The sequence below is a fragment of the Vipera berus genome (assembly GCF_964194415.1).
Source record: "Vipera berus genome assembly, chromosome: 7".
Classification (NCBI taxonomy): Eukaryota; Metazoa; Chordata; class Lepidosauria; order Squamata; family Viperidae; genus Vipera; species Vipera berus.
This window is the reverse complement of record NC_138209.1, coordinates 66,075,657-66,101,744: the sequence shown is the minus strand read 5'-3', so window position 1 is coordinate 66,101,744 and position 26,088 is coordinate 66,075,657. Positions and strand designations below refer to the sequence as shown.

At 41.8% G+C, this 26,088-nt stretch overlaps 1 protein-coding gene across 1 annotated transcript in view; it reads right to left on the bottom strand.

The window, feature by feature from the left end:
* DCHS2 (dachsous cadherin-related 2) overlaps positions 1 to 26,088 on the bottom strand; it is a gene marked incomplete at both ends in the record, with an annotated part of 64,730 nt that overhangs the window by 15,928 nt on the left and 22,714 nt on the right. The window contains 11 exon segments of the mRNA XM_081332543.1: positions 899 to 1,009; positions 9,591 to 10,115; positions 15,164 to 15,358; positions 19,474 to 19,573; positions 20,502 to 20,581; positions 20,584 to 20,632; positions 20,636 to 20,671; positions 22,110 to 22,176; positions 22,178 to 22,238; positions 22,382 to 22,447; positions 22,450 to 22,485. Coding sequence (XP_081188669.1) covers positions 899 to 1,009; positions 9,591 to 10,115; positions 15,164 to 15,358; positions 19,474 to 19,573; positions 20,502 to 20,581; positions 20,584 to 20,632; positions 20,636 to 20,671; positions 22,110 to 22,176; positions 22,178 to 22,238; positions 22,382 to 22,447; positions 22,450 to 22,485 — 1,326 coding nt within the window.

Below are 26,088 nucleotides of genomic sequence, written 5' to 3'. Positions count from 1 at the left end.
TGGAAAGAATATTTGTATTAATGGGGTAATTGGAGAATTAATAAACAAACCTAAGTTTGAATGAAGAAGTGATGTACATACTCTGCACTGCTAAACACAGTATAAAGTATAAAGCTACAGCCAGATAGGCCTCCCATGGAGATTTCACAACACCACCAGCAAAATTGATACTTTGTGGATCTTCTCTATAAATTTGGAACTTTCTTTCATTTGAATTCCAAAAACACTCTGGGCTAAAATCCACTTATACATTCAGAGTATTACTGTGTATGCATGCTATTGGTAAAACGGAATACTATAATGAGGTTGAAAAGATCTTGAACTGCATCAATTCAATTTGAAAATGGCAGTCTGAATACTCCTCTTGTTCACTTTAAGAATAGTAACAATTACTTTGAAAATATTTGGTAACTTGGGTCTTATTAGTCAGAAATTGGTTTAGGGCAGGCATGTCAAACTGCCCGTAGGCTGGATACATCATACTGAAACTGCGCCCACCCCATTGCCAGCAATGGGGAAAAAGTTCTGATACATCGCGTGACATCATGGGACATCACAATTTTGACATGCCTGGTTTAGGGATTCTGAATGAAATATTTAGATCTTTTATGTATCTAAGATAAAAAAAAATATTGCTGACCTTTGCTATTGACATCACTATAGAAGAATAAATCACAGTCTCCGTTCAGATGAATTTTAAGGAAAAAAGTATGAAAGTTTTATTTTAAGCATATACATCTTTATTAAGTTTAAAGGACTAAATTCAATTTTCCTGGAACTTAAATAAATCATCCCTAATCACTTGAATAATGTTTATACAACTGCAATCATAACTCCACTGTGGAAAATATTTTACTAAAGCCTTTTAGAACAAATGAAGATAAATAGGCTAATTTACCTGTGATGGGATGAATATAGAAAATATCCCCATGTTCACTGATAATTGTATATTTTACAGCATTTTCCATCAAACTTGGGTCATGAGCAGTAACAGTAAAAACAGAAGTACCTATGAAAGAAAATATTAAATTTATTCCAAAAGATTTTAAAGTATGAAACAAGTTAAACTGAAAACTGGTGAAATATATTTACTGTTTACAGGTATATAATAGGAAAAGTTATTATTTTATCATCTTAACAAATATATTTACTAAACCACGGGTCGGCAACCCACAGCTCCGGACCCGCATGCGGCTCTTTGAGCCATCTCCTGCAGCTCCCAGTCGCCCGGTGCACGCGCACCACTCCGAACGGGAGGAGGTGCGCGCGCACCACTCCAAAGGTTTGGAGAGCTGCACGCGCACCTCTCGGAACAGGAGGAGGTGCGCACACACCACTACGAATGGGAGGAGGAGCGCACGTACCACTCCAAAGGTTTGGAGAGCTGCGTGCGCACCTCTCGGAACGGGCAGCGGCAGTACCTGTTTGGAGACCTGCTGGTGCCGGTTTGGAAAGCTGCCGCGGCCCACAGCAGCTTTCTAAACCGGCACCAGCAGGTCTCCAAATGGGTGTTCGGGCGGAGGTGCGCACGCACCTCCGCCTGAACACCCGTTTGGAGACCTGCTGGTGCCGGTTTAAAAAGCTGCCGGAGCCACCCCGTTCGGGCGGCAGTTTGGAGGTCCCGGGGGTGGCTCCGCCGGCACCTGGGCTGAAGGCGGCACCGCAACCCAGCGCCCGTCACCACGGAGACCCGTCGCCGTTGGCATGCAGGTGCGTCCACATAAAAAAGTGGAACCGTGCGCGTGTATCCATGCACGCGCATGCGCAAAAAACAAAACGTTTTGCGCATGCACAAAACATTTTGTTTTATGCGCATGCGCGTGCGCGTGCATGGATGCACGCGCACGGCTCCCACTTTTTTATGTGTGATGGAACCGGTTCCCAGTGGCTCTTTTGCTTTTTCAGGTTGCCGACCCCTGTACTAAACTAATTCTTGAATATCAGTGATGCACTGATAGCAGAATATCAATGATGCAATGATGATAGCAGAAGACTGAGAAATAAGGATGATAGCAGAATATCAATGATGCAGTGATGATAGCAGAAGACAGAGACATAAGGATGGTAAAATATTTGGAAGTTATTTATTCCAAGAACTGAACACATTAAACTTATATAGATACACAATGCCAGTAATGCTCAGCTAGACACAAAATAAGAATTATTGGACTCTCAAGTTCTTTATTAGTTCATGTCAATCAGCACTCTGCTCACTTTTTAAAATTCAATTTTAATTATTTCTAAAATTTTAAAACCATCTTAGTCTTAAAGAATCTCTGGAATGCACAGAGCAGCAGCAGTGAGCAATAATAAAAATACAAAAATATAGTAAAACATTTAATGTTATTTATTTACTTATTAACAATAATACATCAACACATCTAGCAGAATGATTCTCAACAATAAACATCCAAAGGCCTTCTGGAACAGCCAGGTTTGTATTATTCAAAGGTCATAAGACTGGAAGCCAACCTTATCTCAGGGAGGTCAAGCAAGCTGTTCCATATGAGAAGAATTCTCTCACTGAATGCCTGTTTTCAGGCCCATAGTGCTGTACTTCTTAGTAACTGTGAGAACCTTGAGCAGGTCCTTTCATTTGCAGCCAGAACATCTCCCACAGCAAAAGTGCTATTTGAGTGTCCCATAAATATATGAACTGCTACCTTTTACATCATTTGAACTTTCTTGATGAGATTGAAGAGTACAACTGACATTTTCAGTACCTCTTGTTCTTGGTACAACTATTGACTCAAGTTGGGTAAATAGCCTTCAGATTTTTCCAGGAGGAATTGTGAAATCCAGAATGACACCCTCACCCCCCCCCCAAACTGCAAATCTGACCTCTAAAGCAGTACTAACCCATTGAGAGCCAAAGAGGATAATAGTTCAAGAATCAGAAGGCTTCTGAATAAATAGCCGCTTTAGTCTGCTTGGATGAGTCTGAGCCGATTTCTTCCTATCCAGACTGTGACAGCCTCCAAATACTGGGTCATGGCTTTTATTATATGAGCCATTTGGCTTGATACGTAGATAAGGTAAAAGTTCCCTCGCACATGCGTGCTAGTCATTTCCAACTCTAGGGGCCGGTGCCCATCTCCGTTTCAAAGCCGAAGAGCCAGCGCTTATCTGAGGTCTCCGTGGTCATGTGGCCAGCATGACTAGATGCCAAAGGCACACAGAACGCTGTTACCTTCCCACTGTAGTGGTCCCTATTTTTCTACTTGCATTTTTACGTGGTTTCGAACTGCTAGGTTGGCAGAAGCTGGGACAAGTAACAGGCACAACTATAATTCATTTAGTAGTGATACACATCCTGAACCAATAGATTACTTCTGTGAGTGACCTCATATAGCAATTATACAGGATGGGGAGATGACTGCAACATGAAGCATATGACCAGGGAGCATCTGTGGGACCAGATATCTTCCCAACTCTATAACCACTGACTGGACTTTCCCACGTAGGAAAGAGTGGGACTTTGGTTGGGCCCCCAGGTTTGTGTTTCACCTCTCTGGAAAAGATACAATCTAAATTCATTAGAGCAGCTCTCCAGATACCTTGCTGTATATTAAACTTACACCTATGACTGGAGACAGGCATGATTAAAGTTGAGTCCAAAATGCCTCTAGCTTCTAGAAATCTTTAGTTAAAGCTCAACTTCTTTCCCCAAGGCTTATCACCAATAAATCTTAGGATAACGTCCAAACCATATGGATCAAGGCTGTGGAATTATCTTTCAAATTTAGGCTACTATCCCTCTACATTTCTTAAGATGGAACCAGGAGAAACAATCCCTGAAGCAAGGGTTAAAGGATACAGAGAGACAAGCAAGCAGATCTAGGGAAATCTCCAAACTTCCTGTCACCACTACACATATTCCACATTGTTACTGCAGCCAGCTGCTTCACACAGCTAGAAACACCTAACTACCAGAAGGATTTCTCTCTTCCCCCTGCAAGAAATACCATTTACCTGCAAGCAAGAATTGGTGACATAAAATAGACAGAGTAATAAAAAAAATAAGGAAGCTAAAATGCTCTGAGACTTTAAATGCCAAACTGATAGGCCTCTGTCACACAACATCCCAAACAATTGTTGATAAGACAGACAAAAAAAAAATCTGGACAGCGGACATTGCAAAACCCGGAAACAGCAGAATAGAGCAGAATAGAACAGAAAATCACAAAATACAAAGACCTGCAAGTAGAAGTAGAACAATGATGACAAAGAAAACAAAGATAGTACCAATAATAATGGGAATTTCAGGTGCAATTCCAAAACATCTGGAGCCCCAATTGAACACCATTGGCATTTACAAAATCACCATCAGTCAACTACAAAAGGCAGCCTTACTTGGAACAGGTTACATTCTGTGGTGCCTTTAATATTATTAAACAAAATCTGGCTATCCCAGGTCCTTGAAAGGACTCGATAGGTGGACAAAAATGTCAATTCCAGTCTAAACCTCTGGCTAACTGTGCAACCAACTATAATAACAATGGTGGTTTCATTGTCAAAACTGCTATAAACCCAGATCTAAGTCAAATTAATACCTTGAATAAGTCTGATGAGAGACAGACATTTTCTTCTTCTGAACAAACTCCAGAATATTCTGCAAGCAACAGCCAAAATTTCCATGGAGAAAAAAAATAATTCTATTGCCACTGGAGGCCAAGAAGATATACCAGGGGCAATAGAAAAAATACCTCCATGGCTCAATACTTTTCATGTTAAGAGATTCATATAACAAAGAGACTGCTGCTCATAGAAAACAGTTTAAAGCTCTAGTCAGTGTTGCCTAAGTCAGTGTTGGCTAAGATAAGAATCTACCCTAAAACAAATCAGCAGTATGCTCATACTTCTATTCTCAGCCATAGTAAAAATATGGAGCCAGTTTATGAGGTTCTGAAATTATAGAGTGCATTCAAGAAGAGACAGAAATGACTGCTTGTAGACTGACATTTGTATTATATTCAGGAAAGAAAAGGGGTGTGTGTGTGTGTGTGTGTGTGAGTGAGTGAGTGAGAGAAAGAGAAAGTGGGAGAGAGAGAGGAAAAGAGAGAGAGAGGGTGAGAGGGAAGGAGGGGGAGAGAGAGAATCCCATTTGATTCTTGGGAAAGGAAACCTGGGATCTGCCTGGTTTACTTCTAATTCAGTACTACTTCTGAGTTATGCTAAGGAGATGCTTTCTCTTTTCAACTGTGGTTGTGGACCTGTTTGCAATATGGGGAGATAGAGATTTCATGAGAAGAGAGTTGACCATCTACAACTTCTTTGTTGCCTCCATTTCCTGGCCCTTTGAATCATCCATTGGTATACAGAATAAGCAATTATCCACATAGTGGTCAACCAATTTCTCTTTCTAATGTCACTCCCTGCAGAATACGTTTGTGGACAATGATTAATAATAATAATAATAATAATAATAATAATAATAATAATAATAATAATAATAATAATAATAATAATAATAATAATAATAATAATAATAATAATAATAATAATAATAATAATAATAATAATAATAATAATAATAATAATAATAATAATAATAATAATAATAATAATAATAATAATAATAATAATAATAATAATAATAATTTTATTTATATACTGCCCTCCCGAAGGACTCAGGGCAGTGAACAGGGCAAATATATAAAAATACAAAAATACAAAAGTTAAAAGAAAATTAAACATATGCCCGACTAAAAACAGTAAATACAAATATTAAAAATGACCATAAAACCCAACCCATCCCCCATCAGGCCAGGCCGGCTTGTTCAAATAAGAGTGTCTTCAGATTGCGACGGAAGGAGCGAAGGTAGGGCGCAATCCGGAGCTCAACCAGCAGCCGATTCCATAGCTCCGGGGCACCCACAGAGAAGGACCTCCCCCTGGGGGCCACCAATTGACATTCTCTGATCGGTGGCACCCTGAGGAGGCCCTCTCTGTGGGAACGCACAGGGCAGAGGGAAGTTGATACCGGCAGCAGGTGCTCCCTAAGGTACTCCGGACCCATGCCATGTAGGGCCTTAAACACCATTACCAGTACCTTGAATCTCACCCGGAAGACAACTGGTAACCAATGCAGCTCACGGAGCAGAGTTGTGACATGGGAGTATCGGGAGACTCCCAACACAACTCTCGTGGCTGCATTCTGTACCAGTTGGAGCCTCCGAGTGGTCCTCAAGGGCAGCCCCATGTAGAGAGCGTTGCAGTAGTCCAGACGAGAGGTCACTAGCGTGTGAGTGACCGTACATAAAGCATCCTGGTCTAGATAGGGCCGCAACTGGCGCACCAGGCGAACCTGGGCGAAGGCCCCCCTAGTCACAGCTACTATATGGTCTTCCAAAGTGAGCCGTGAATCTAGGAGGACTCCCAAGTTGCGAGCCCTATCTACGGGGGGTAATAGTTCACCCCCCATGGAAAGAGATGGAATGTTCTGAATATCCAGGGATGCCGGTATGCACAGCCACTCAGTCTTGTCGGGGTTGAGTTGAAGTCTGTTCCTCCCCGTCCAGACCCGAACTGCCTCCAGGCAATGGGACATTACGTCGAGGGCATCACTGGGGTGGTTTGGGGTTGAAATGAAAAGCTGGGTATCATTGGCGTACTGATGATACCCAACTCCAAAACCACGAATGATCTCACCCAGCGGTTTCATGTAGATGTTGAACAGGAGAGGCAAGAGGACCGACCCCTGAAGAACTCCACAAACAACAGACCTCGAGGTCGACCTCTGCCCCCCTGCCAACACCGACTGCAAGCGTCCCAGGAGATAGGAGGAGAACCACTGCAAAACCGTGCCTCCCACTCCCAATCCTTTGAGACGCCGCAGCAGGATACCATGGTCGATGGTATCGAACGTCGCTGAGAGGTCTAATAGGACCAGGACAGAGGAACGTCCCCTGTCCCGAGCCCTCCAGAGATCATTCACCAGAGCGACCAATGCCGTCTCCGTGCTGTACCCGGGCCTGAAACCCGATTGGTACAGGTCTAGATAATCCGCTTCATCCAGGACCAGAGGGAGCTGATGCGCCACCACACTCTCAACAACCTTCGCAAGAAAGCGAAGGTGGAAGACCGGACGAAAGTTATTCAACACAGCTGGGTCCAAGGTAGGCTTCTTGAGGAGAGGTCTCACCACAGCCTCTTTCAAGACGGCGGGAAAACTACCCTCACTCAAAGAAGCAGATATAACCGCCTGGAACCAGCCTCGTGTCCCCTCCCGGGCCGCATAAACCAGCCAGGAAGGGCACGGGTCCAATAAACATGTGGTGGAGCTCAGCCGCCCCATAATCCTGTCCACTTCCTCCGGAGACACAGAATCAAACTCCTCCCAGATAATATCGACAAGACCACCCATGTCCTGATCGTCAGACTCTGCCCAGTCAGAGTCCAGACCAGTCCAAATCCGAGCGATTTTGTCCGACAGATGTTGGTTAAACTCCTCGGCACGACCCTGCAAGGGTTCCTCCCTCACCTCCTGATTAAGGAGGGAGCGGGTCACCCTAAACAGGGCGGCCGGGAGATTATCTGCGGACGCAATAAGGGTAGCGAAGTGATTAGACCTCGCCGCCCTTATCGCAGCGAGATAAGACCTAATGTAGGTTCTTAGTCGCAATCGGTCAGATTCAGATTGGCTGGATCTCCAACAGCTCTCTAGGCCCCGTCTCCGAAGCTTCATCTCCCGAAGCTTGATGGGATCTGCACTGGGTAAGGGGCCGCAAGGGTACAACTCGGTCGAGAGCCTCCATGGCTGCCCTTTCCCAGGCTTCCACTAAGGCATCCACCGAGTTGTGAGCGAAGGAGGCAGGTGGGGATCCCAGCGCTGCCTGGAACCTCTCAGGGTCCATTAAGCACCTGGGGCAGTACCATCTAGTTGGTTCCACCCACCCACGGTGGGGAGTGGCAAAACGGAAGACCAGCCGCAGGAGATGATGATCGGTCCATGACAGGGGCATAACAAATGGGGAACCCCCACCAAGATCATCTAACCACCGTCCAGATAAGAAAATCAGGTCAAGGGTGTGGCCTCCCACATGAGTCGGTCCAGAAATTACTTGCATCAGGTCCATGACCGTCATGGAAGCCATGAACTCCCGAGCTAACTCAGATGATCCTCCGAGGGATGGTAGATTGAAGTCACCCAAAACTATAAGTTTGGGGAACTCAATCACCAACCCAGAGAGGATATCGAGAACCTCAGGCAGGGCTGCTGCTGCGTGACTAGGTGAAAGGTACACCAGCAGCAAGCCCAACTGCGCGCTAGGGCCACATCTCAAGAAGAGAGACTCACACCCGACTATCTGAGGAACGGTGGTCTCCCGAGGACACAAGGTCTCCCTCATGACAACTGCCACTCCCCCACCCCTACCCTGAGCCCGAGGCCGGTGCAGCACCCAGAAACCTGGTGGGCAAAGATCGACCAGAGGAATACCACCCTCTGGGCCCAACCAAGTCTCTGTGATGCAAGCCAGGTCCGCATGCTCACCCTCGACCAGATCCCGGATGAGAGGAGCCTTATTAACAACAGACCTGGCATTCAAGTACACCAACCGGAGCTCAGGTGGCTGCACATCCTCACTCCCGGGACCTCGGGGCAGAAACAGAGGGTCGGAGTGCCTCACCGCTTGTAAGCAGCGGAGAGGCCTTCCCAGAGGTTGATACGGCCCTCTGTTCATGCACCTTCTGCCATTCCCTAACGTCGTGGGAATAGGTAATCCCACGACCCGCTCTGGAGCACCAGAGGCAACCAACCCCCGCTCCCTCCCGGCGATCAATTCCGGACCTGGCCTGAACAACGGTTGTTGGACTACCCCCCATTTCCAAACAACCGAAAGAAATTCCCACCCCCCTCCCTAACCCCACAAAAAATTTAGCTAAGAAATTTACTAGGGGCCTCTTATTAAATTTATATCGGAGGCCCCTACCCGTGACCAGCCATCTCTCAGGGTCCCAACAATTGGGCCCTTCCTCGAGATTATATGTGGCTAGAAAGGCGGGTCGCACCCAGGAAGGGGGGGCACCCCTGAGGGCGAGCAAGTCCGTGCAAGTATAACAGAAACGAGGCATAAGGAGCAAATCCAGGAGAAGGCAGTCCCATATTAGTTGATTAGGAGGGTCCAAACAGAGGGTAGATGGGTGTCCAGACCATCCACCCAGCTTCACTGCCACTCAGCTGGGCGAACCCCCAGAACAGGCCAACCACCATCCTCTCACGACGGTCGCGTAACCTGTTCCTGGGGGTGGTCTGGAACACACACTCTAGGTAAGGCATACCCCATAGAGCTCTCACCTCTAGGGGCAGCAGATGTAAGTTCAAGCCACCCTCTCACGGTGGCCTATACCTAGAACCGTCTGAGTCCTTTGGGGATGAAATGCAGGTGAATAGACGAATGTTCGTACATGGCACAGATGTAATAGACCATGATAGTTCTGTCTGCTGATGGCCGGCCACTCAAGACGCCACCATGGTTCCTCCGCCGCTCCACCATTCCAGGTGATTGTTCCTGGCCGCAGCCCCATGGGCCCCCAATTGTCCAAAGGTTGGGGCCATCCAGAGCGCGGCCTTCAAAGTGCGGCTCCACCGGGCCTGCTAGCTTCCTCCGGGCCCCGTCGTGCTCCATCGGCACCAACCAGCTGACAATAGGTGCCGCGCAGAGCACAGATCTTTCGGGCTCCTCCGGAACGACCAGACTCAGCTGGGCTCCACTGGGCTCCACCGGACTTAACCGGATAACCCGGACTCCTTCGGGGGCCACCGAGGTCGCTGAGGACACCAGGCCACCTGGGGTAAGCAGAGCAACCAGGGGACCGGAGCGAGTTGAGGGCCATGCCGCCGCCAAAACCGCCGAAACTGCTGCTGTTGCCGAAAGAGACGCCGCTGCAAGTGCCGCTGCCACCGCCGCTGTCGCCAAAACGTTGCCACCGGCGAAAACGGCCCAGAAAACGCCGTAGCCGCCGGGGAGAACGGGCCAAAAAGGCCCGAACACGCCGCCGCCACCACAAGCGGCCCGAAAACAGCCCAAGACGCAGCTGATGCTGCCGAGAACAGCACAGAACAGCCCGGGAACGCCACCGCCAGAAACGGTCCGAGATCGCCGTCATCGCCGCTGCCAAAAACGGACCGAGACAGCCATCAGGATGGCCCGAACAGCCTGAAAACGCCGCCACCGATGCCACAAGCAGCCAGGAAGCACCTGAAGACGCCAACACCACCGAAAACGGCCCGAAGCAGCCGGAAGACGCCTCAAACGGTGAGCCGGCAGACCAGCAGACAGCAGACAGCCAAACGGTGAATTAGCAGCCAGCAGCCTCGTTGTTTAATCGTCTAGCTGTCTAGTCCATTGTCTGTCATTACCCCTCAACACAGAGGGCACAAAGGCACCCCTGAGGGGCTCCTAGGGATGCCTAAGTTCTGGGGCTTGCAGAGCTCAGCCCAGCACGTCCGCCAGCACGTCCGCCATCTTGTTGAATATCAATATCTAATTATATTAGAATAAATCCTATTTCTTTTTACAGAAGGAATGTAAAAAGGCAGACACAGAAGCAAAGCAATTGAGATAGCAATTAAGGGGGAGAAAAGCTATGTTTTATTGAACAATTGTTGATTTGGAAACTGAACTCAAGTTGATCCCATTGTGTTCTCTGCTTATGAAAAATCAGATACTTTAATATCTGTAACTAATGTCCTGTGAAAAGGGTCTTTTTTACACTGAATAAAAAAAATCCTTTCAACAGTTCAAAACTGGCTTTTGGTTATGTATGCTTCAGGCCTACTTTACAATTTATCATACTTCAAGCCCAGATTATTTTATGAAGCTTCTCTTCAATTTTGGGTTCAACTTTCTGGATAGAACAGAGAGTGTGATTAGGATATATAGATTATATATAGATCATTGCAGGTGCTACAATATTCCACATTATTCTTATCTTGTTACAAGCTATTCTTGGGTACTGCTAATGGAAAATGCAGGTAAACAACAAATTAAATGTAATGTTTTTCTTACATTCTGGGAATTAGAGGGGTTAAGGATTTCCTCAAATGAGAGGCAAGAATTAAGGATATTTCTGTCATCGCTGGTTGTTTTTTCATACTCACCCTTTCTGCTCAATTTAAAAAATGTAATTTCCACTGATCCTATTTTAGTGGAAATTACATTTATTTAATTGAACAGAGTGTGTGAATATGAAAAAACAACAACCAGCACACACAGTGATGACAGAAATATCAGAACATATCAAGCAGGAGACCATATATATTTGAGCAGGGGCTTGGATTAGAAGACCTCCAAGGCCTTCCAACTTTGTTATTCTGTTCTGTTCTTGAAATCTCTTCCTCTCCAATATCTCCACACTTGGGGGGGGGATGAGGTAAAGGGTCAGTAGATGATTATAAATGAGCCATAAAGTTATTTTTCCAGCATCATAACTTTTAGAGCTTGCTGTCTAGGATAAGATTTGTAATGACAACTGTCCTTTAAGTTTAATACATCAACACAGTTGATTGAAATTCAGTAAAATAAATTGGCAAATGCAACATATACTATGGCTAGCAACATATACTATAGTTAGAGAAGCATGAATGTAAAATTTGATACACTAATTCACTCAATTCTTAAGTCAGGGAACTCTGCACACATTTCATGTTTTTGTATTTTTGCTTTTTGTCTGTCTGTCTGTCTAGCTAGCTACACTCTCTCTCTCTCTCTCTCTCTCTCTCTCTCTCTCTCTCTCTCTCTCTCTCTCTCTCTCTCTCTCTCTCTCTCTCTCTCTCTCTCTCTCTCCTCCTTCCAACTATATCTGGGAAGTTAAAATGCCAATCAGATGAGAGCATATGTAAGATCAGGAGCTGTGACTTAGAACTATTTTATTTAGAAAAAAGTGACATTCATACCCTTTTCCTCTGCATTTAATGTAGCATTTGATTTTTTTAAAAAAAAATTTAAATGAAAAGAAACTTTATGAAATAACTATTTCAATTGAAATTGTCCCTAATTTCTTTTCTTCTTTAATAAAAACAGTAATTAAAGTGGTATTATAGTGCCCCATTCTGGACAGATGGAATGAATGCATCTATGTAATACTATTAATATATACTTATTAATCTATAAGTTTCAAGAGCATAAATCAGCAGTCCAGTAGGATAATTTTCAATTTGGGACACCTACCATTAATCAGTATCATTTAATGAAAATCTACAGTGAGTCTTTTCAGATTTGGGTGCTGGGAAGAAATGAGATAAACTGTCTTAAGATACAATTGCATCAAGTTTAAGTTTAAGTTTATTAAATTTATATACCGCCCTTTTCCCGTAGGACTCAGGGCGGTTTACAAGGTGTTTAAAAATGTCAATACAATACAAAAGTTAAAAAACAATTAAAAATAATTATTAAATTTTATCCCTGAAAAGTATAAAAACCCCAATTAAAAACTCTCAGCCTGGGATGGAAAGCTCAAAGAGCCAGGTCTTCAGGTCCTGGCGGAATGAACGAAGGTCGGGGGCAGTCTAAGCTCCACAGGCAGCTGGTTCCAAAGGACAGGCGCACCCACTGAGAAGGCCCTCCCCCTGGGTGTTATCCGCTGGCAGTCTTTTACCAGCGGCACCCTGAGAAGGCCCTCCCTGTGGGAGCGCACAGGACGAAGGGAACTTGATGCTGGCAGCAGGTGTTCCCTCAAATATCCCAGACCCATGCCATTTAGGGCTTTATAGGTCATCACCAGCACCTTGAATCTCACCCAGAGGGCAACCGGAAGCCAATGCAGCTTGCGGAGTAGAGGTGTTACATGGGAGTATCGGGAAACCCCCATCACAACTCACGCGGCTGCCTTCTGCAAGAAGCTATGCTCCCTCTCCAAATGCCTCCTCAAAAGGTTCTTGGCCCATTTTTTGAGAATTAACTTAGTAGAGCAGACACGTCAAACTTGCGACGTCACGTGACATTGCACGATATATCAGAGCTTTTTCTCCATTACAAGCAATGGGGTGGGGGCAGTTTCCTGGTGACGCGTCTGGCCCACGGTCCGGCAGTTTGACACTCCTGTAGTAGAGAAAGGGCTTAGTTCAATGATACCATCTTCAATGGCGTATACTTACAATGCAGAACATTGTGAGTTTCGTATGTAGCAACCCCAAACGCATAATTCTGACATTGCAAATATTTTGGATTTACCAAATATTTTCAGACAAATAATAAGGAAAGGCAGAAGTTCACGTTCCAGCATCTGAAGGCCACCTGAAAAGGTAAAATATAATAAGGCCTGAAAGGACTTTGCTAGCCCTGGTAAACTGTATTAGGCAAATATTTTGATCTAGCATAAGGCAATATGCTGTATTCTTAGGAACAAACATTGAGAAATTGTAATTGTAATTACAATCCAATTTAAATCTATGACTATAGATTTTATTATAATGAGGAAGTTCCCTTTGCATTCCATTACACTTTGCTGTTCAATTTCCATTGAACTAATTAATGCTGATTGAATTTACTACTTCTGAGTTTTTCAAAACATGTCCCTGATATTTTATCCCTATTAAGAGTAACAAGTAGACCCAGAATTTTTGTTAAATGGTATATATAAATATATACACAATGAAATTTTAAAAGATGTACAATAGCCACCTCTGGCTGGGGTGCCAGTTGTAGTCTTATCTATAGCAGGAAACACTGAAAGTGTTCCAAATTGGCTGCTGTAATTCACTTTTCAGTTCTTTTCAGAACATTGTCTTCAGAGATTATCTCAAAAGCAGCCCAAATTCTTACAGGACACAGTTAGTCCTAGATACAGGTAGTCTACAGTTAAAGCCACTCATTCAGTGACTGTTCAAAGTTAATATAGCACTGCCTGAAGGGGACTTTCAACCAGTCCATGCTGTTGAAGCTGTGATCACGCGCTCATGGTTCAGGCATTTGGCAACCACTTTGTGACCTTTCCTGTCGGCTCACCAAAATTAATGGGGAAGCCAGCAAGAAAGCTTGCAAGCCGCTCCCATAAACACTACCCACTCATCCTCCCAGCAGTCTATTTGTGAGGTTTGTCATGACCAGGACTTGCAACTTCCATCTGGCTTTCCCACTGACTTTGCTTGTTGGAAGCCAGCAGAAAGTCACAAGTAGCAGTCACATAAGCTCCTCACTATCCTCATTTAATGATGGCAACGGTAATTGCTGGGATTGCCAATGCTAAATGATGAGGTAATGTGAAGTTCCAGACCAAATTTCAGATTGTAATCTGAGTACCACCTGCATTTCACTATCATGTACTATTTTGAGCTACGTCTAAGGCACTTCAAAGTGCTGGTATGTAGCTCAGGACCTGAAAGTGAGGAATCTAAGACAAGGAAGAAGTAGACATTTTTATTCAAGATCTTTATGCTCTACTTAAAGAAACATATTTACATATATTAACATTTTGGGGATGAATAACAGATACCATATTAGCAATGAAAGCAAAAAGTTACTTTTCTATATATAAATATGGGTCCTTTATTGTAGATAAAATTTATTTCTTTTCTTGCATATATAAAGAAAAAAATAAAAATGAAAACATGTAAGACTCTTGACCATTTTTAAAAATGTGAATATAACACTTTCTGTTTGTTTTTAAAGGAAAATTACCTGAATCTTTTATCTATTGCTTCAACTTTAATGCCAAGCACTCCTGGGGCTCTATTTTCTCAGACTGAAGCGTCATACATAGCTGTCAGGACCCACACCAATCCACATCTTAGGAAAATAAAGAACTCTTGGAGCCAGGTCTTGTCCAAAAGGAGTTTTTACTAGGACATGATCGGTTGTGGAAATACATGACAGGATCTGGCACTGTGTTACACTTTGATACTTTATAAAGAGTTCCCAGTTCAACCCCCTCCCCTCAAACCCATTTGGTCAGACCCACATCAATTAAACTTAGGTGTCAAACCCTTTCGTGGGAAAGAGGGATCTTCCTGTGCTTTTATGACTATTGCCTCCTTCCTTTTCAGATTCAAATGGAGATACAAACCAGATCTCCTTCTCCCTTCCCACCCTTTGTTGTCCTCAGTTCAAAAGGTTTTCCCTGGTCTTTGAAGACAGCCTACAGGCAGGCTGAATAAACATCTTCTCTTTTCCCCTCAGGAAAATGGCAGAATCCATGGAGGGGTATAATATTTTACACATACATTTATGAATGGGATACAAATGGATTCTGACAGTAGCTTTGGTAAATATGGGTGCTTCATCATTTACATCATGAACAATTACTCTCAAGTTCTGAGTGGCAGATTGGGCTGGACTGCCATTATCAAGAGCAACAATTTTCAGCATATAATATTCCTGGTATTCACGGTCCAAAACAAAAACTGTTGTTAGCATTCCTAAAGAAAGACGAGAAAAAATATTAATGATATCTCATTCAGTTGCTGTTCCCATAAGGAATTACTATGAGGATGCATAGCATGACAGTTCAGATACCATGTCAATCTATGGTTTGTTCTAACCAACATTCAGAAAGCTAGCTATTGTTTGGATTACAAAGAACTAGAAAATCATTGTTCATCTTGTCATAACACAGGCTATGAGTACTAGAACCTCAAGGAAAAGAAACTCATTAGGAACAAACATCTCTGCAAAATAGTCTTCTAAAACATGTTTGGAACTTCACCATTTTGTTTATGAATGTTCAGTTCTTTGGTTAATAGTGATTATGAACCATTAAATGAAAGTGTGGCCTCTTATAATGTTATTTACAACAGAGTTTCCCAACCTTTCTGGATTGGCGGCCCAGGGGAAATGAAGAGGGAATGGTTTTATGGGAGGAGCAGGTGTGTGTGTGTGTGTGTGCGCACACACACACACACAAGCACCTGTTGCTCACACGAATGGGACCAAGAGCACCCATGACACATGTGCAAGTGGGGCCCCGAATGCCCACAACGCTCATGCAAGTGGGGCTGTGCGCAAAGACACATGCTTGCACACCAGCCAGCCACTCACACAGCCTGGTTGTGAATAGGCCACGGACCAATAGTATCAAAGTTATGTTAAATCTCCTCGTGGTTTAGATCTATTGTAGCTTGTATCTGTCATAGCATTGCATAAATTTCTTCTTGGAAAGTATTTGTCTTGTCTTGAAGTGTTTCTGAAGGTCTTTGATCTTTCAAGCTAAATCTTTCAGGAGTAGATATTAAGTGTGGTTTTCTATTATTTTTTGATGAGTATGTCATATCCACATTGTCTCCCCCTTTCAAGTAGTCCGTCATAAATACCATAGTCTCTGTAATTAGCCTTGTCAAGCTAGCCAAAACTCAAAATCCATACAGTTCAAAATTGTATAATTCTTGTTTTTATATATAATTTTTGTAATCCACTATAATTTTCAGTTGTCAAGGTTTCAGTAAAATCAATGTTTTATAACAATTCTTTCTTTCAGGAGTCAATTGTCAATTCAATATATTTAGCCAGCTTAAATCCTTCCTGTAACTTCCCTTCTCAATAATTTGTCATAGATCAAAGTTTTTAAACAGCTCATAAATTTAAACCACAAAGTATTTCTTTTCCTCCACTCTTATAGCCAGCCCAGTATCCAATCTCTTCTCTGTTCCTTAGCAACTATCTTCTTAAAGGTTATTAGAGTTCATGGGAACAGATTTTTTTTCTTTGTTTCTGGGCATTGCCTTTAATGTGCTATATTCTCATTGTCCACTAGACGTCACCAAATATTTATTTTCCAACTCTTTCAGACAAAAGTTGTTATTTTTTTCTTTTTTTATGTAGTTCAATCAAAATCCTTTACAATATAATCTTAGCAGTTTGTTTTCCTTTCTAAGTTTGATCAGATTGTAGTATTTTGAATTTAATTTCAATAAGGTTCTTTCGTCCTTAAAGGTTAATTCGCCGCTTCCGTCTATGGAGGAATGGGAATATAGTCCCCTCCCCTCACTTTCGTAGTAAAATAAGGGAGAGAAGATCAAATACTCTCACCAGTTCCAAACACCCTGTTCACTGTTGTTCTTGGTAGTGCTCTTGGACTTCAGCTGCGGTAGCTTGGGTTAGACACTGGCATACAGCTAGCCTTTCTCCTGTCAGGTTCGGAAGGCTTTCCCCAGATCAAATGAAGTGATTGCTGTTGCTTTGTGATCAATGGGGCACCCCTCCTTCACGGTCACCTCTACGGGGCAACTTTGGACCCATCTAGGGTTCCCCTAGCAAAGCAAAATGAGCTGTGGGGAGCAGAAATCTGTTCTCACATAGCCATGCATTACGAGCACAAACCAGAAGTCCTTGATATGTAAATTTTAATTGGCTGCATTAGAGCACAGTTTTTAGTCTTAATGCTCAATCATAATTTAATTCATAATATTTAAATTTGAAGAGATATGTGAAAGTCGTGGGTTCAAATCACAGTCCATGGGTTCATATATCATGTGAATCCAAACCAAACAGAGTATATTAATTGTTTGGGTAACAAAAGATTCTGCAGGATCTCTTCTTGCTTCTTTTCTATTTGCTTTTTTATTATTTTTTCTGTAAATATGTAACATACAATTACAGTATAAGCAGAGAAACTCTTCACTGTTTATTCTCACATCTGTTTAAAGAGAAGTAAACCAACAATAAAATAAATAAACAAGCTATAAAGTGGAAATTTATATTTTAAATCCCCAAAACAGCCTATGGACCCTGAATGCTTAGGCAGCATTCATCTCTGGAGACCGCCAAAATTTCTGCCTAATTCATTATTTTAAATGGTATAGGCAGGATACATTAGTCACTGGTGTAAATGTAAGATTATATTAACTGAATTGAATTTTGATTAACTTAAAATACAAATGGAATTTTCATGTTTGGCTTGGTCCCATCAACTACTTTGGAGAATAGTCACCATTGTGCACTTTTGCTGTAAAGTATCTGTGGTTTTACTATGTTTGGTCATAATAAGAGAAAATAATAAATCAATTTTGGTGCAAGTGTGTATGACAAAAATAGTCTACCCAGTGAAGGGTAAAATCAGATCAACAGAAGTTCCTTTGGCCAAATTATTTTCTGATAACTATATTAAATTGTTTTGAGTGGTTGAAGCTCAGTGAAATATTACAGTGAAATATTAAAAGTATTCTATAGAATAAAATGCTGCATTATTCTGAAAATACTTGGCCATTATTAAAACATTAATTCTCAGTGGACAAAAGTCTGAGACATGGAATATGTGTCTTATATATATTTATGACAATTCCAAGAAAACATAACACAATTTCCATTCTCTTGCAATTTGTCATAAATTAAATATGATATGAAAAAATATATTTATATACTGAAATATTATATGCCACCTACCTTAAATAGGTCTGGCTGAGTTACAGCAGCCATAAAACAAAAAAACAAAATGATATAAAAACCATTAAAACAATAAACAAACATCCTTGCTGCTATCCTAAAAGATAAGCTCAAGATCTACATAGATCTTGACAGAACACTAGGCCCCGTCTAACAAAATGAATTTCAATGTAGAGGAAAGCAAGGTTTTACACTTAGGCAAGAAAAAAACAAATGTATAGGTATACATTATGTGAAACCTGGCTCAGTAGTAACTACAAGAGCAATCGTGGAGTTCTAGTAGACAATCACTTAGATATGAGCCAGCAGTGTGCTGCAGCTGCCAAAAATCTTGATGCAATCCTAGGCTGCATTAACAGAATTTTATTTATTTATTTATTTTATTGGATTTATATACCGCCCTTTCCCAAGGACTCAGGGCGGTTTACAGGGTACTTAAAACATTGATACAAAAATTAAAAACAATTAAAAAGAATTAAATTTAATCCCTGAAAAAATATAAAAACCCCAATTAAAAACTCTCAGCCTGGGCCGGAGAGCTCGAAGAGCCAGGTCTTCAGGTCCCGGCGAAATGAACGAAGGTCGGGGGTGGTCCTAAGCTCCGCGGGCAGCTGGTTCCAGAGGGCAGGTGCACCCACAGAGAAGGCCCTCCCCCTGGGTGTTACCCGCCGGCAATCTTTAACCGGCGGCACCCTGAGAAGGCCCTCCCTGTGGGAGCACACTGGACGAAGGGAACTTGATGCCGGCAGCAGGTGTTCCCTCAGATATCCCGGACCCAAGCCATTAAGAATGATAGAATCAAGAGCACATAAAGTGTTAGTACCACTTTTACAAGGACTTGGTAAGACCACACTTGGAATACTGCATCCAGTTTTGGTCACCACAATATAAAAAAAGATGTTGAGAATCTGGAAAGAGTGCAGAGTATAGCCACAAAGATGAATAAGGGGTTGGAAGCTAAAACTTATGAAGAACAGTTTCATTAAGTGAAAAGCCAGGTGTTAGTAGCCTTTTGTAAATAGAAGGGTGGGGGGCTGTCAAACTACCAGGGGAAAAGTGTTCCACAAGATCTAGGTCTTTCTTCTCATGTTATGCTATATAGCTAACATTTTGATATTATATACACATGCATTTTTACTTCATAAATAATAATTACCTGAGGATAATGAATACAACTCTATTCCACTGTTTCCAGAATCAAGGTCTTTGGCAAATATACTGGCAACTAGTGTCCCTGCTGGTTGCCTTTCTAAAAGCTAAAATCAAACAATTTAGTTAAAATTAAATGTTTCAAAGTACAAGGAATTCAGATAATTTGAGTCCCAAAACAAAATCATGACTTATAATTTGGTAAATAGACAATTTTCACGAATATATTCACAAATGGGCAAGTTCATGCCACATACTCAGTGGCAAATATTTTTCTGTTAGGGCTCTGCCCGTTTTCTGAGCAGCTGGATCAACATGATTTTCATCCTGCTTATCAAAATATTACTAATAGTCAAATATATTGATTGATTGCAGGATGCTTACTTCTAGCTCTGGCCATAAGTCAGGAGTTGAAATTTGTTGAGTTTGGTTAGGGCTCTGTTTTCCAGTCACAGCATAACTAAGTCGATGTATTAAATGTACTTCATGTCACTGACTGGCTGAGCATATACTGTACATATAAATACATACCATATTTATACATTTAGAAGACATGTCATAGCATTGTCATAGCATCTACTTCATTGATTTTTCTGTAATACCTTTACAGGGTTTCAGTTAAAAAAATATGCACCATAGCAGTATTTGGCCAATTATGATCCCAAAAAGATTTTATTAATATTTGAAATTGGGAACAATATCTGACAACGGTAGTGACAAACCAGTTCCATGTTGTTGCCACAAGAAGTTCATGTTAATCATCGGCATCTCAGGTCAAATTCTTTAACATTTTGTAACAGTGTCCAAGTTCTAATTCAAACATTTGACCACAAGATGGGGACCAAAACCAATTTTTCTTTGTACATTTTTTTTAATTTGCCTGTAATGCAAATTGAACATACACTGGGTAAAATTCACATTCACATTTAAAATTAATATTCTCCATATTCTGTCCAACTGTAATAAAATGTATAAAATGTCCCCAAAGTCCTTTCTCAAACCTGCATAGTAACAAACTTCACATATTTTGCAAACCTTGAAATGTAGCAGATTCTTGGAGAAGCATGGATGGTTGTCATTGAGGTCAATAACTGAGATATAGACAGATATGATAGATTATGTTGAGGGACTCCATGGTCTGGAGTTACCAGAGCAATCAAATGGTGCTAAACTTGCTGCTCATAGTCTAAGGCCACCGAGTTTATAATTTACCCTGGTGAAAAGGAACCATGAAAAGAAAGAATATTGTGGGATGCATTCTGAAAGTCTTATTAAATAGCATAAGGTATCATTTGCTGCTTCTGTTACTTGATCCATTATGCAGAGGCTAGCAAGAACTGTCATTCATCATTACTTGTGCATCTACTGTCATTGTGCAATAAAAGACTTGGACTTCACACAAAGGCTAATGTCAAAGCCAGATGCTATTCTAAAGCAATCAGATAATATTTTGCTTGCAGACCAGCAAAAGAAAAGGGACGAAGATATTTTAGTTGTTAAATAAAATCTTTTTATATTGGGGATTCTCAGTACAAATGCTTTTAAGACACTAATAAGCCTTCCTTCATTTTGTGCAGAGCTGGATATATTTGCCTTGCAACAACTTAATATGAGTATCTGGGAACTTTTAAAAATGAATTGCATCAAAATATAATGATATGGCAGTGTTTATACTCTATGATTTCCCAATAATATCTCTATATATCTCTACCAGCCATGCTGCTTTATTACTTTTTTTTCAGCTGATAAAAGGACAGGTTTTGTGGAATGTATTATTTACATGTAGATGAATCTTAGAAAAAAACTGTTTTGTCAATTAAACTGGCAGGTTATGTGTAATTTCCATTCCACATTCCTTCATGATAAAATTTGTTTAATGTCATACCTTCTCTTGAATTTTATCCTGTATCAGCTCTCTCATTCTCTCTAAAAATATACATTATTTACATCTGTGACATGCTATTATTAAACATCTCATACAAATGTCTCAAAATCATGTGCAAAGCCATGATAGTCAATTTCCTAACCCCAACCCTAACATTAGCAACAAAGTTTGAATTAACTTAAATTCTCCAAATGGAAGAAAAAGTCAGTTGTCAGAAGAAGAAAAGGACAAATATGTGGAAACAGGCAACTGTGTATTTTTAAAGAGACTGGCAGTAGGACAACATTGAGAAATTGAAGCAGCAGAGTACAGAGAAAACTCAGATTAAGGGGTGGGTTTGTAAAAAACATCAATTGAGGGTGTACACTGAGAGAATCTGAGTTACTTTAATCCTAGAAGTTCATTCCTCAAACCAGTACAATATATATAATAAGCACCAACTACTCGTCATTTAAGCAAGCATTTGTGCTGATGCTTTATATTTTCAGCTGTATGAGTTGTGAACCAGTATCAATATTACGATACTTGCGAGTATCAAAAACTTTCTTTTTTTTATTGCTGCAAGTAAACAAAACTGCATGCCATTCTATTTCTTAGTGTGTTACTGTTTTTTTTTCTTTGCACCTAAAAATGCCCAGTTTTACTGAATGTTGAAGTGTAGTTTGTTAATTGACCAAATAAATCAATTCAATGAATTCATATTACTAGTAAACTAACACATTCCACCTGAATATAGGGAAGAGTATTAAATGTATTACCTGTATTGGAATGATTTTTAAATAATTTTCATTTGATAAAACGAAGTAGGAGAGCTGTCCATTTCTTTGAGTCCTTGTCAATTGCTTTAATTGTGCCAATCACACCTTGGGGTAATACTTTTTCTTCAACTTCAGTAAAATAGGCAGGGCTTTTTTTTGTCATAGAACGCCAAGAACGGAGTTCCAGCACCTTTTTTGGATGGAACCTTGTAGGATAGGCAAGGCGGGTTGTATGACGTGTGTGAGTTGTGGCACCTTTTTTTTTTTTTTACAAAAAAAGCCCTGAAAATAGGGATTGTGAACAAACACAGGAGAGTTATCATTTTCATAAGTTACATTATTATTAATGTGCTTGTATTTTGTACTGATTTATCCACTGAATAAGTAATAAAAGCTCTAAAACTATAAGTTTGCAAATGTTCATAGTCTAAAGCAGGGGTGTCAAACTGCCGGCCCATGGACTGGATGTGTCATGCTGAAACTGCACCCACCCCAGCTCTGGCAATAGAGAAAAAGTCGCGATATGTTGCAACACATCACGTGACATGGTGAGTTTGACATCCCTGGTCTAAAGGATTATGTAAGTAAACCACACCTGTTTCTGGAGCAGATAAGCTGCCTGCAGAGTGCCAGATTGCTTAGATTTTTTTTTAGTCTGTTTGGTGTGGAATATGGATTAAGGAATTTTTGTTACTGTAAATCTGTCACAATTCATAACAGACAATTACCTTTACTGCTGAGCCTGAACTAAACTGAATGTTATGTACTGGGCTTGTGGTGATACACCACGTGCGTTGCTGGAGCAGCTAGCGGCTCTCCAGTAACCTAGACTAGCTGTCTCCTGTCTTGCAGTTGGCTAGCCCCAGGTGGCAAGAGTGGGTTCAAACCTATTGGCTGCCGCCTAGGGGCTAAACTATATATTGTGGCTGGTTGCAGCCAAGTTTCAGTACAGTTCTAGCAAGAATAAAGTATGTGTTATCCTGTACTCAGCCTTGGGTCTTCCTTCCTGCACCAAACAGCCCACTACTTAACACTGAAGTTGAAATAATTTTGGAATCTAATGTTGTAATATCAACTCTATAATAGTTTTTGTGGTCCATTCAAAACAATGATTTTGTGTTTGGATCTGAGCTGAGTCATAAACATGCTGAGTGCTTGAAAAAAGGATAGTTTTATTCAGCAGCTTTACGCGCAGTATACCAACCAAAAGTAGGCTACGAGTTAGAATGCTGAGAATGGTAGTACTTATAATAAATTTTAATTGTGGGGTACTGTAATGGACTTTGAGTAAAGTATGTTAGATGTGCAAATTAAGATATTTTTACTGTTTTTCACTCTGTTTTAATGATAGAGTAGGTGAGATCTCTGTTTGTGATCTACTGTCTGGTTGACCCACTTATACGCCAACACCAGGAAGAGAAATTGCTTAAGAAGCTAGGTCTTCCTATTTTCCTGAGTGGTATATCATTTGCTTATAACAAGCGTGAACTAACAAGCTTCCCTTTTGATTTTAATAGATGCAATCCAAATTCAAAGGCTGATTTTGTTTCCCTGTGGCTCATACTTCATGAGGCAAAGAGCTTGCACATTGTATACTTTTCTAGTTGTATTCTTTATTGAATGCCCCCGTCCTTTTTTTCCTCCCTTAATGATAGAATCTCCTTTAATGATAGACTTGAAGTAAATGAAGTCATCTAAAGTAAATCTCAGCATCTAATTTTATTCTGACTAATCTTTTCTGGTGTTGGGCGTGCCTTCTAAAGGGTGGAGGAAGGAATGGGGAGCTGTAAATTCTGCCCCCAAGAATGGATGCCTTTGTGAGTGGATGCTACAGCATTTACTTGGCTTGGTTGCTGAACAGTGAGAAACTGGTGAAGCGGGCACAGCAGTGCCTGTATTTTCTGCGTCACATGAGAAAAGCACATCTTCCTTCCCCTGTCCTGACCACTTTCTACAGGGGAACGATCGAGAGCATCCTGTCATACAGCATCACAGTCTGGTTTGGAAGCATCATTGCTTCAGATAGGAAGGCAGTGCAGAGAGTGGTGAGGATGGCTGAAAAGACCATTTTCAGTTCCCTCCCTTCCATCCAGGACATAGCACAGAAGGGTTGCTTGAGCAGGGTCTGAAAGATTATCTGGGACACTATACTCCTCTTCATGATCTGTTTTCCTTGTTACCTTCTGGGAGGAGGCTTCATGGTATCCATAGCAGAACGTCCAGATTCAGCCATAATTTCATTTCATACAGCCTTAACCTTGTGAACTCTCAAGCTTCCTCCTCCCGTTATATATTTAAGACTGACAGTATTTAATATTTATTTGTTATGTATATGTAGGGGTTAGGGTCTATACATATGTTGTATATAGTATGTTTAGGTGTATGTCATGGGTTTCACTTGAGAGTGGGCAACTACATTTCATTTTTGATGTGTGCCGTTGTGCCCACAGTAAGAAAAATGACAATAAAGATTATCTTATCTTAATCTGTATCATTGTGGCTTATTGTGAGGAGAAATTTCTCTTACACTGTCAGTCTTGAATTTTCATTAATAAACTTCTATTATTTGTAATTACATTGGGTTTCTTTCCTTGTGTTCAGCTTTCTTTCTATCTAACCTGCAAATTATATACTAACCAGCAACATGATGTTTTATATTTATTTGCTTGATGGATTGCTAACTTGTGATTATTTTATAGTTAATCATGATTGTAATTGAAATTGGTTACTTTTTTTGTATTTTGGTATATTTAGGTCATGTGCCCAGAGCTTAAATTGGGAGCATTCCAATAAATTAAGTAAATTAAATTAAATAAAATTAATTATTATCATAAAGATTATGATAATATCAATTTCCATTCCATTATTTTTGCTATAGGAGAAATACGTTCCCTGGTAAATTCCTTGAATGTGCCAATTCAGCAATATTTCATGAGGCAACTGGGAAGTAAATCCAGCTTACTTTAACACTACCACTCACCATATTTCATATTAAATTTCATCAGGTTTCCGGGTGCTGCACCAGCCTAGGGCTCAAGGTAGGGGCGGTGGAGTGGCAGTTGTTCTGAGGGAGACCTTATGTCCGCGGGAGGCCACCATAGTCCAGATAGCCGGGTGTGAGTCCCTCCTCCTGAGATGTGGTCCCAGAGCTCAGTTGGGCTTGCTGTTGGTGTATATTTCACCTAGACACGTGGCAGCAGCCCTGCCTGAGCTTCTCGATATCCTCTCAGGGTTGGTGGTTGAGTTCCCCAAACTTATAGTTTTGGGTGACTTCAACCTACCATCCCTGGGGGGATCATCTGAGTTAGCTCGGGAGTTCATGGCTTCCATGACAGCCATGGACCTGAAGCAGATTATTCTGGGCCCAACTCACGGAGGGGGTCACACGCTCGATCTGGTTTTTCTATCTGGACGGTGGTTAGATGATCTTGGGGGGGGTTCCCCAATTAATTTACCCCTGTCATGGACCGATCATCATCTCCTGCGGATGGTCTTCCGTTTTGCCACTCCCTGTCGTGGGGTTGCTGAGCCAACAAGATGGTTCCGCCCTAGGCGCCTTATGGACCCTGAGCGGTTCCAAACGGCGCTTGGGCCCCCACCTGCCTCCTTTGCTCACAGCTCGGTCGATGCCCTGGTGGAAGCCTGGGAAAGGGCAGCCACAGAGGCACTCGACCAAGTTGTACCCATGCGGCCCTTGACCCGACGCAGATCCCAATGGGCCCCATGGTTCTCCATGGAGCTCCGCGAGATGAAGCGTCGGAGACGGGGCCTAGAGAGCTGTTGGAGGTCCAGCCGATCCGAATCCGACCGGTTACGACTAAGGTCGTTTACGAGAACTTATCTCGCAGCATTGAGGGTGGCTAGGTCTAACCACTTTGCCACCCTCATTGCGTCCGCAGAGAATCGCCCGGCCGCCCTGTTTAGGGTGACTCGCTCTCTCCTTAATCAGGAGGTGAGGGAGGAACCCTTGCAGGGTCGA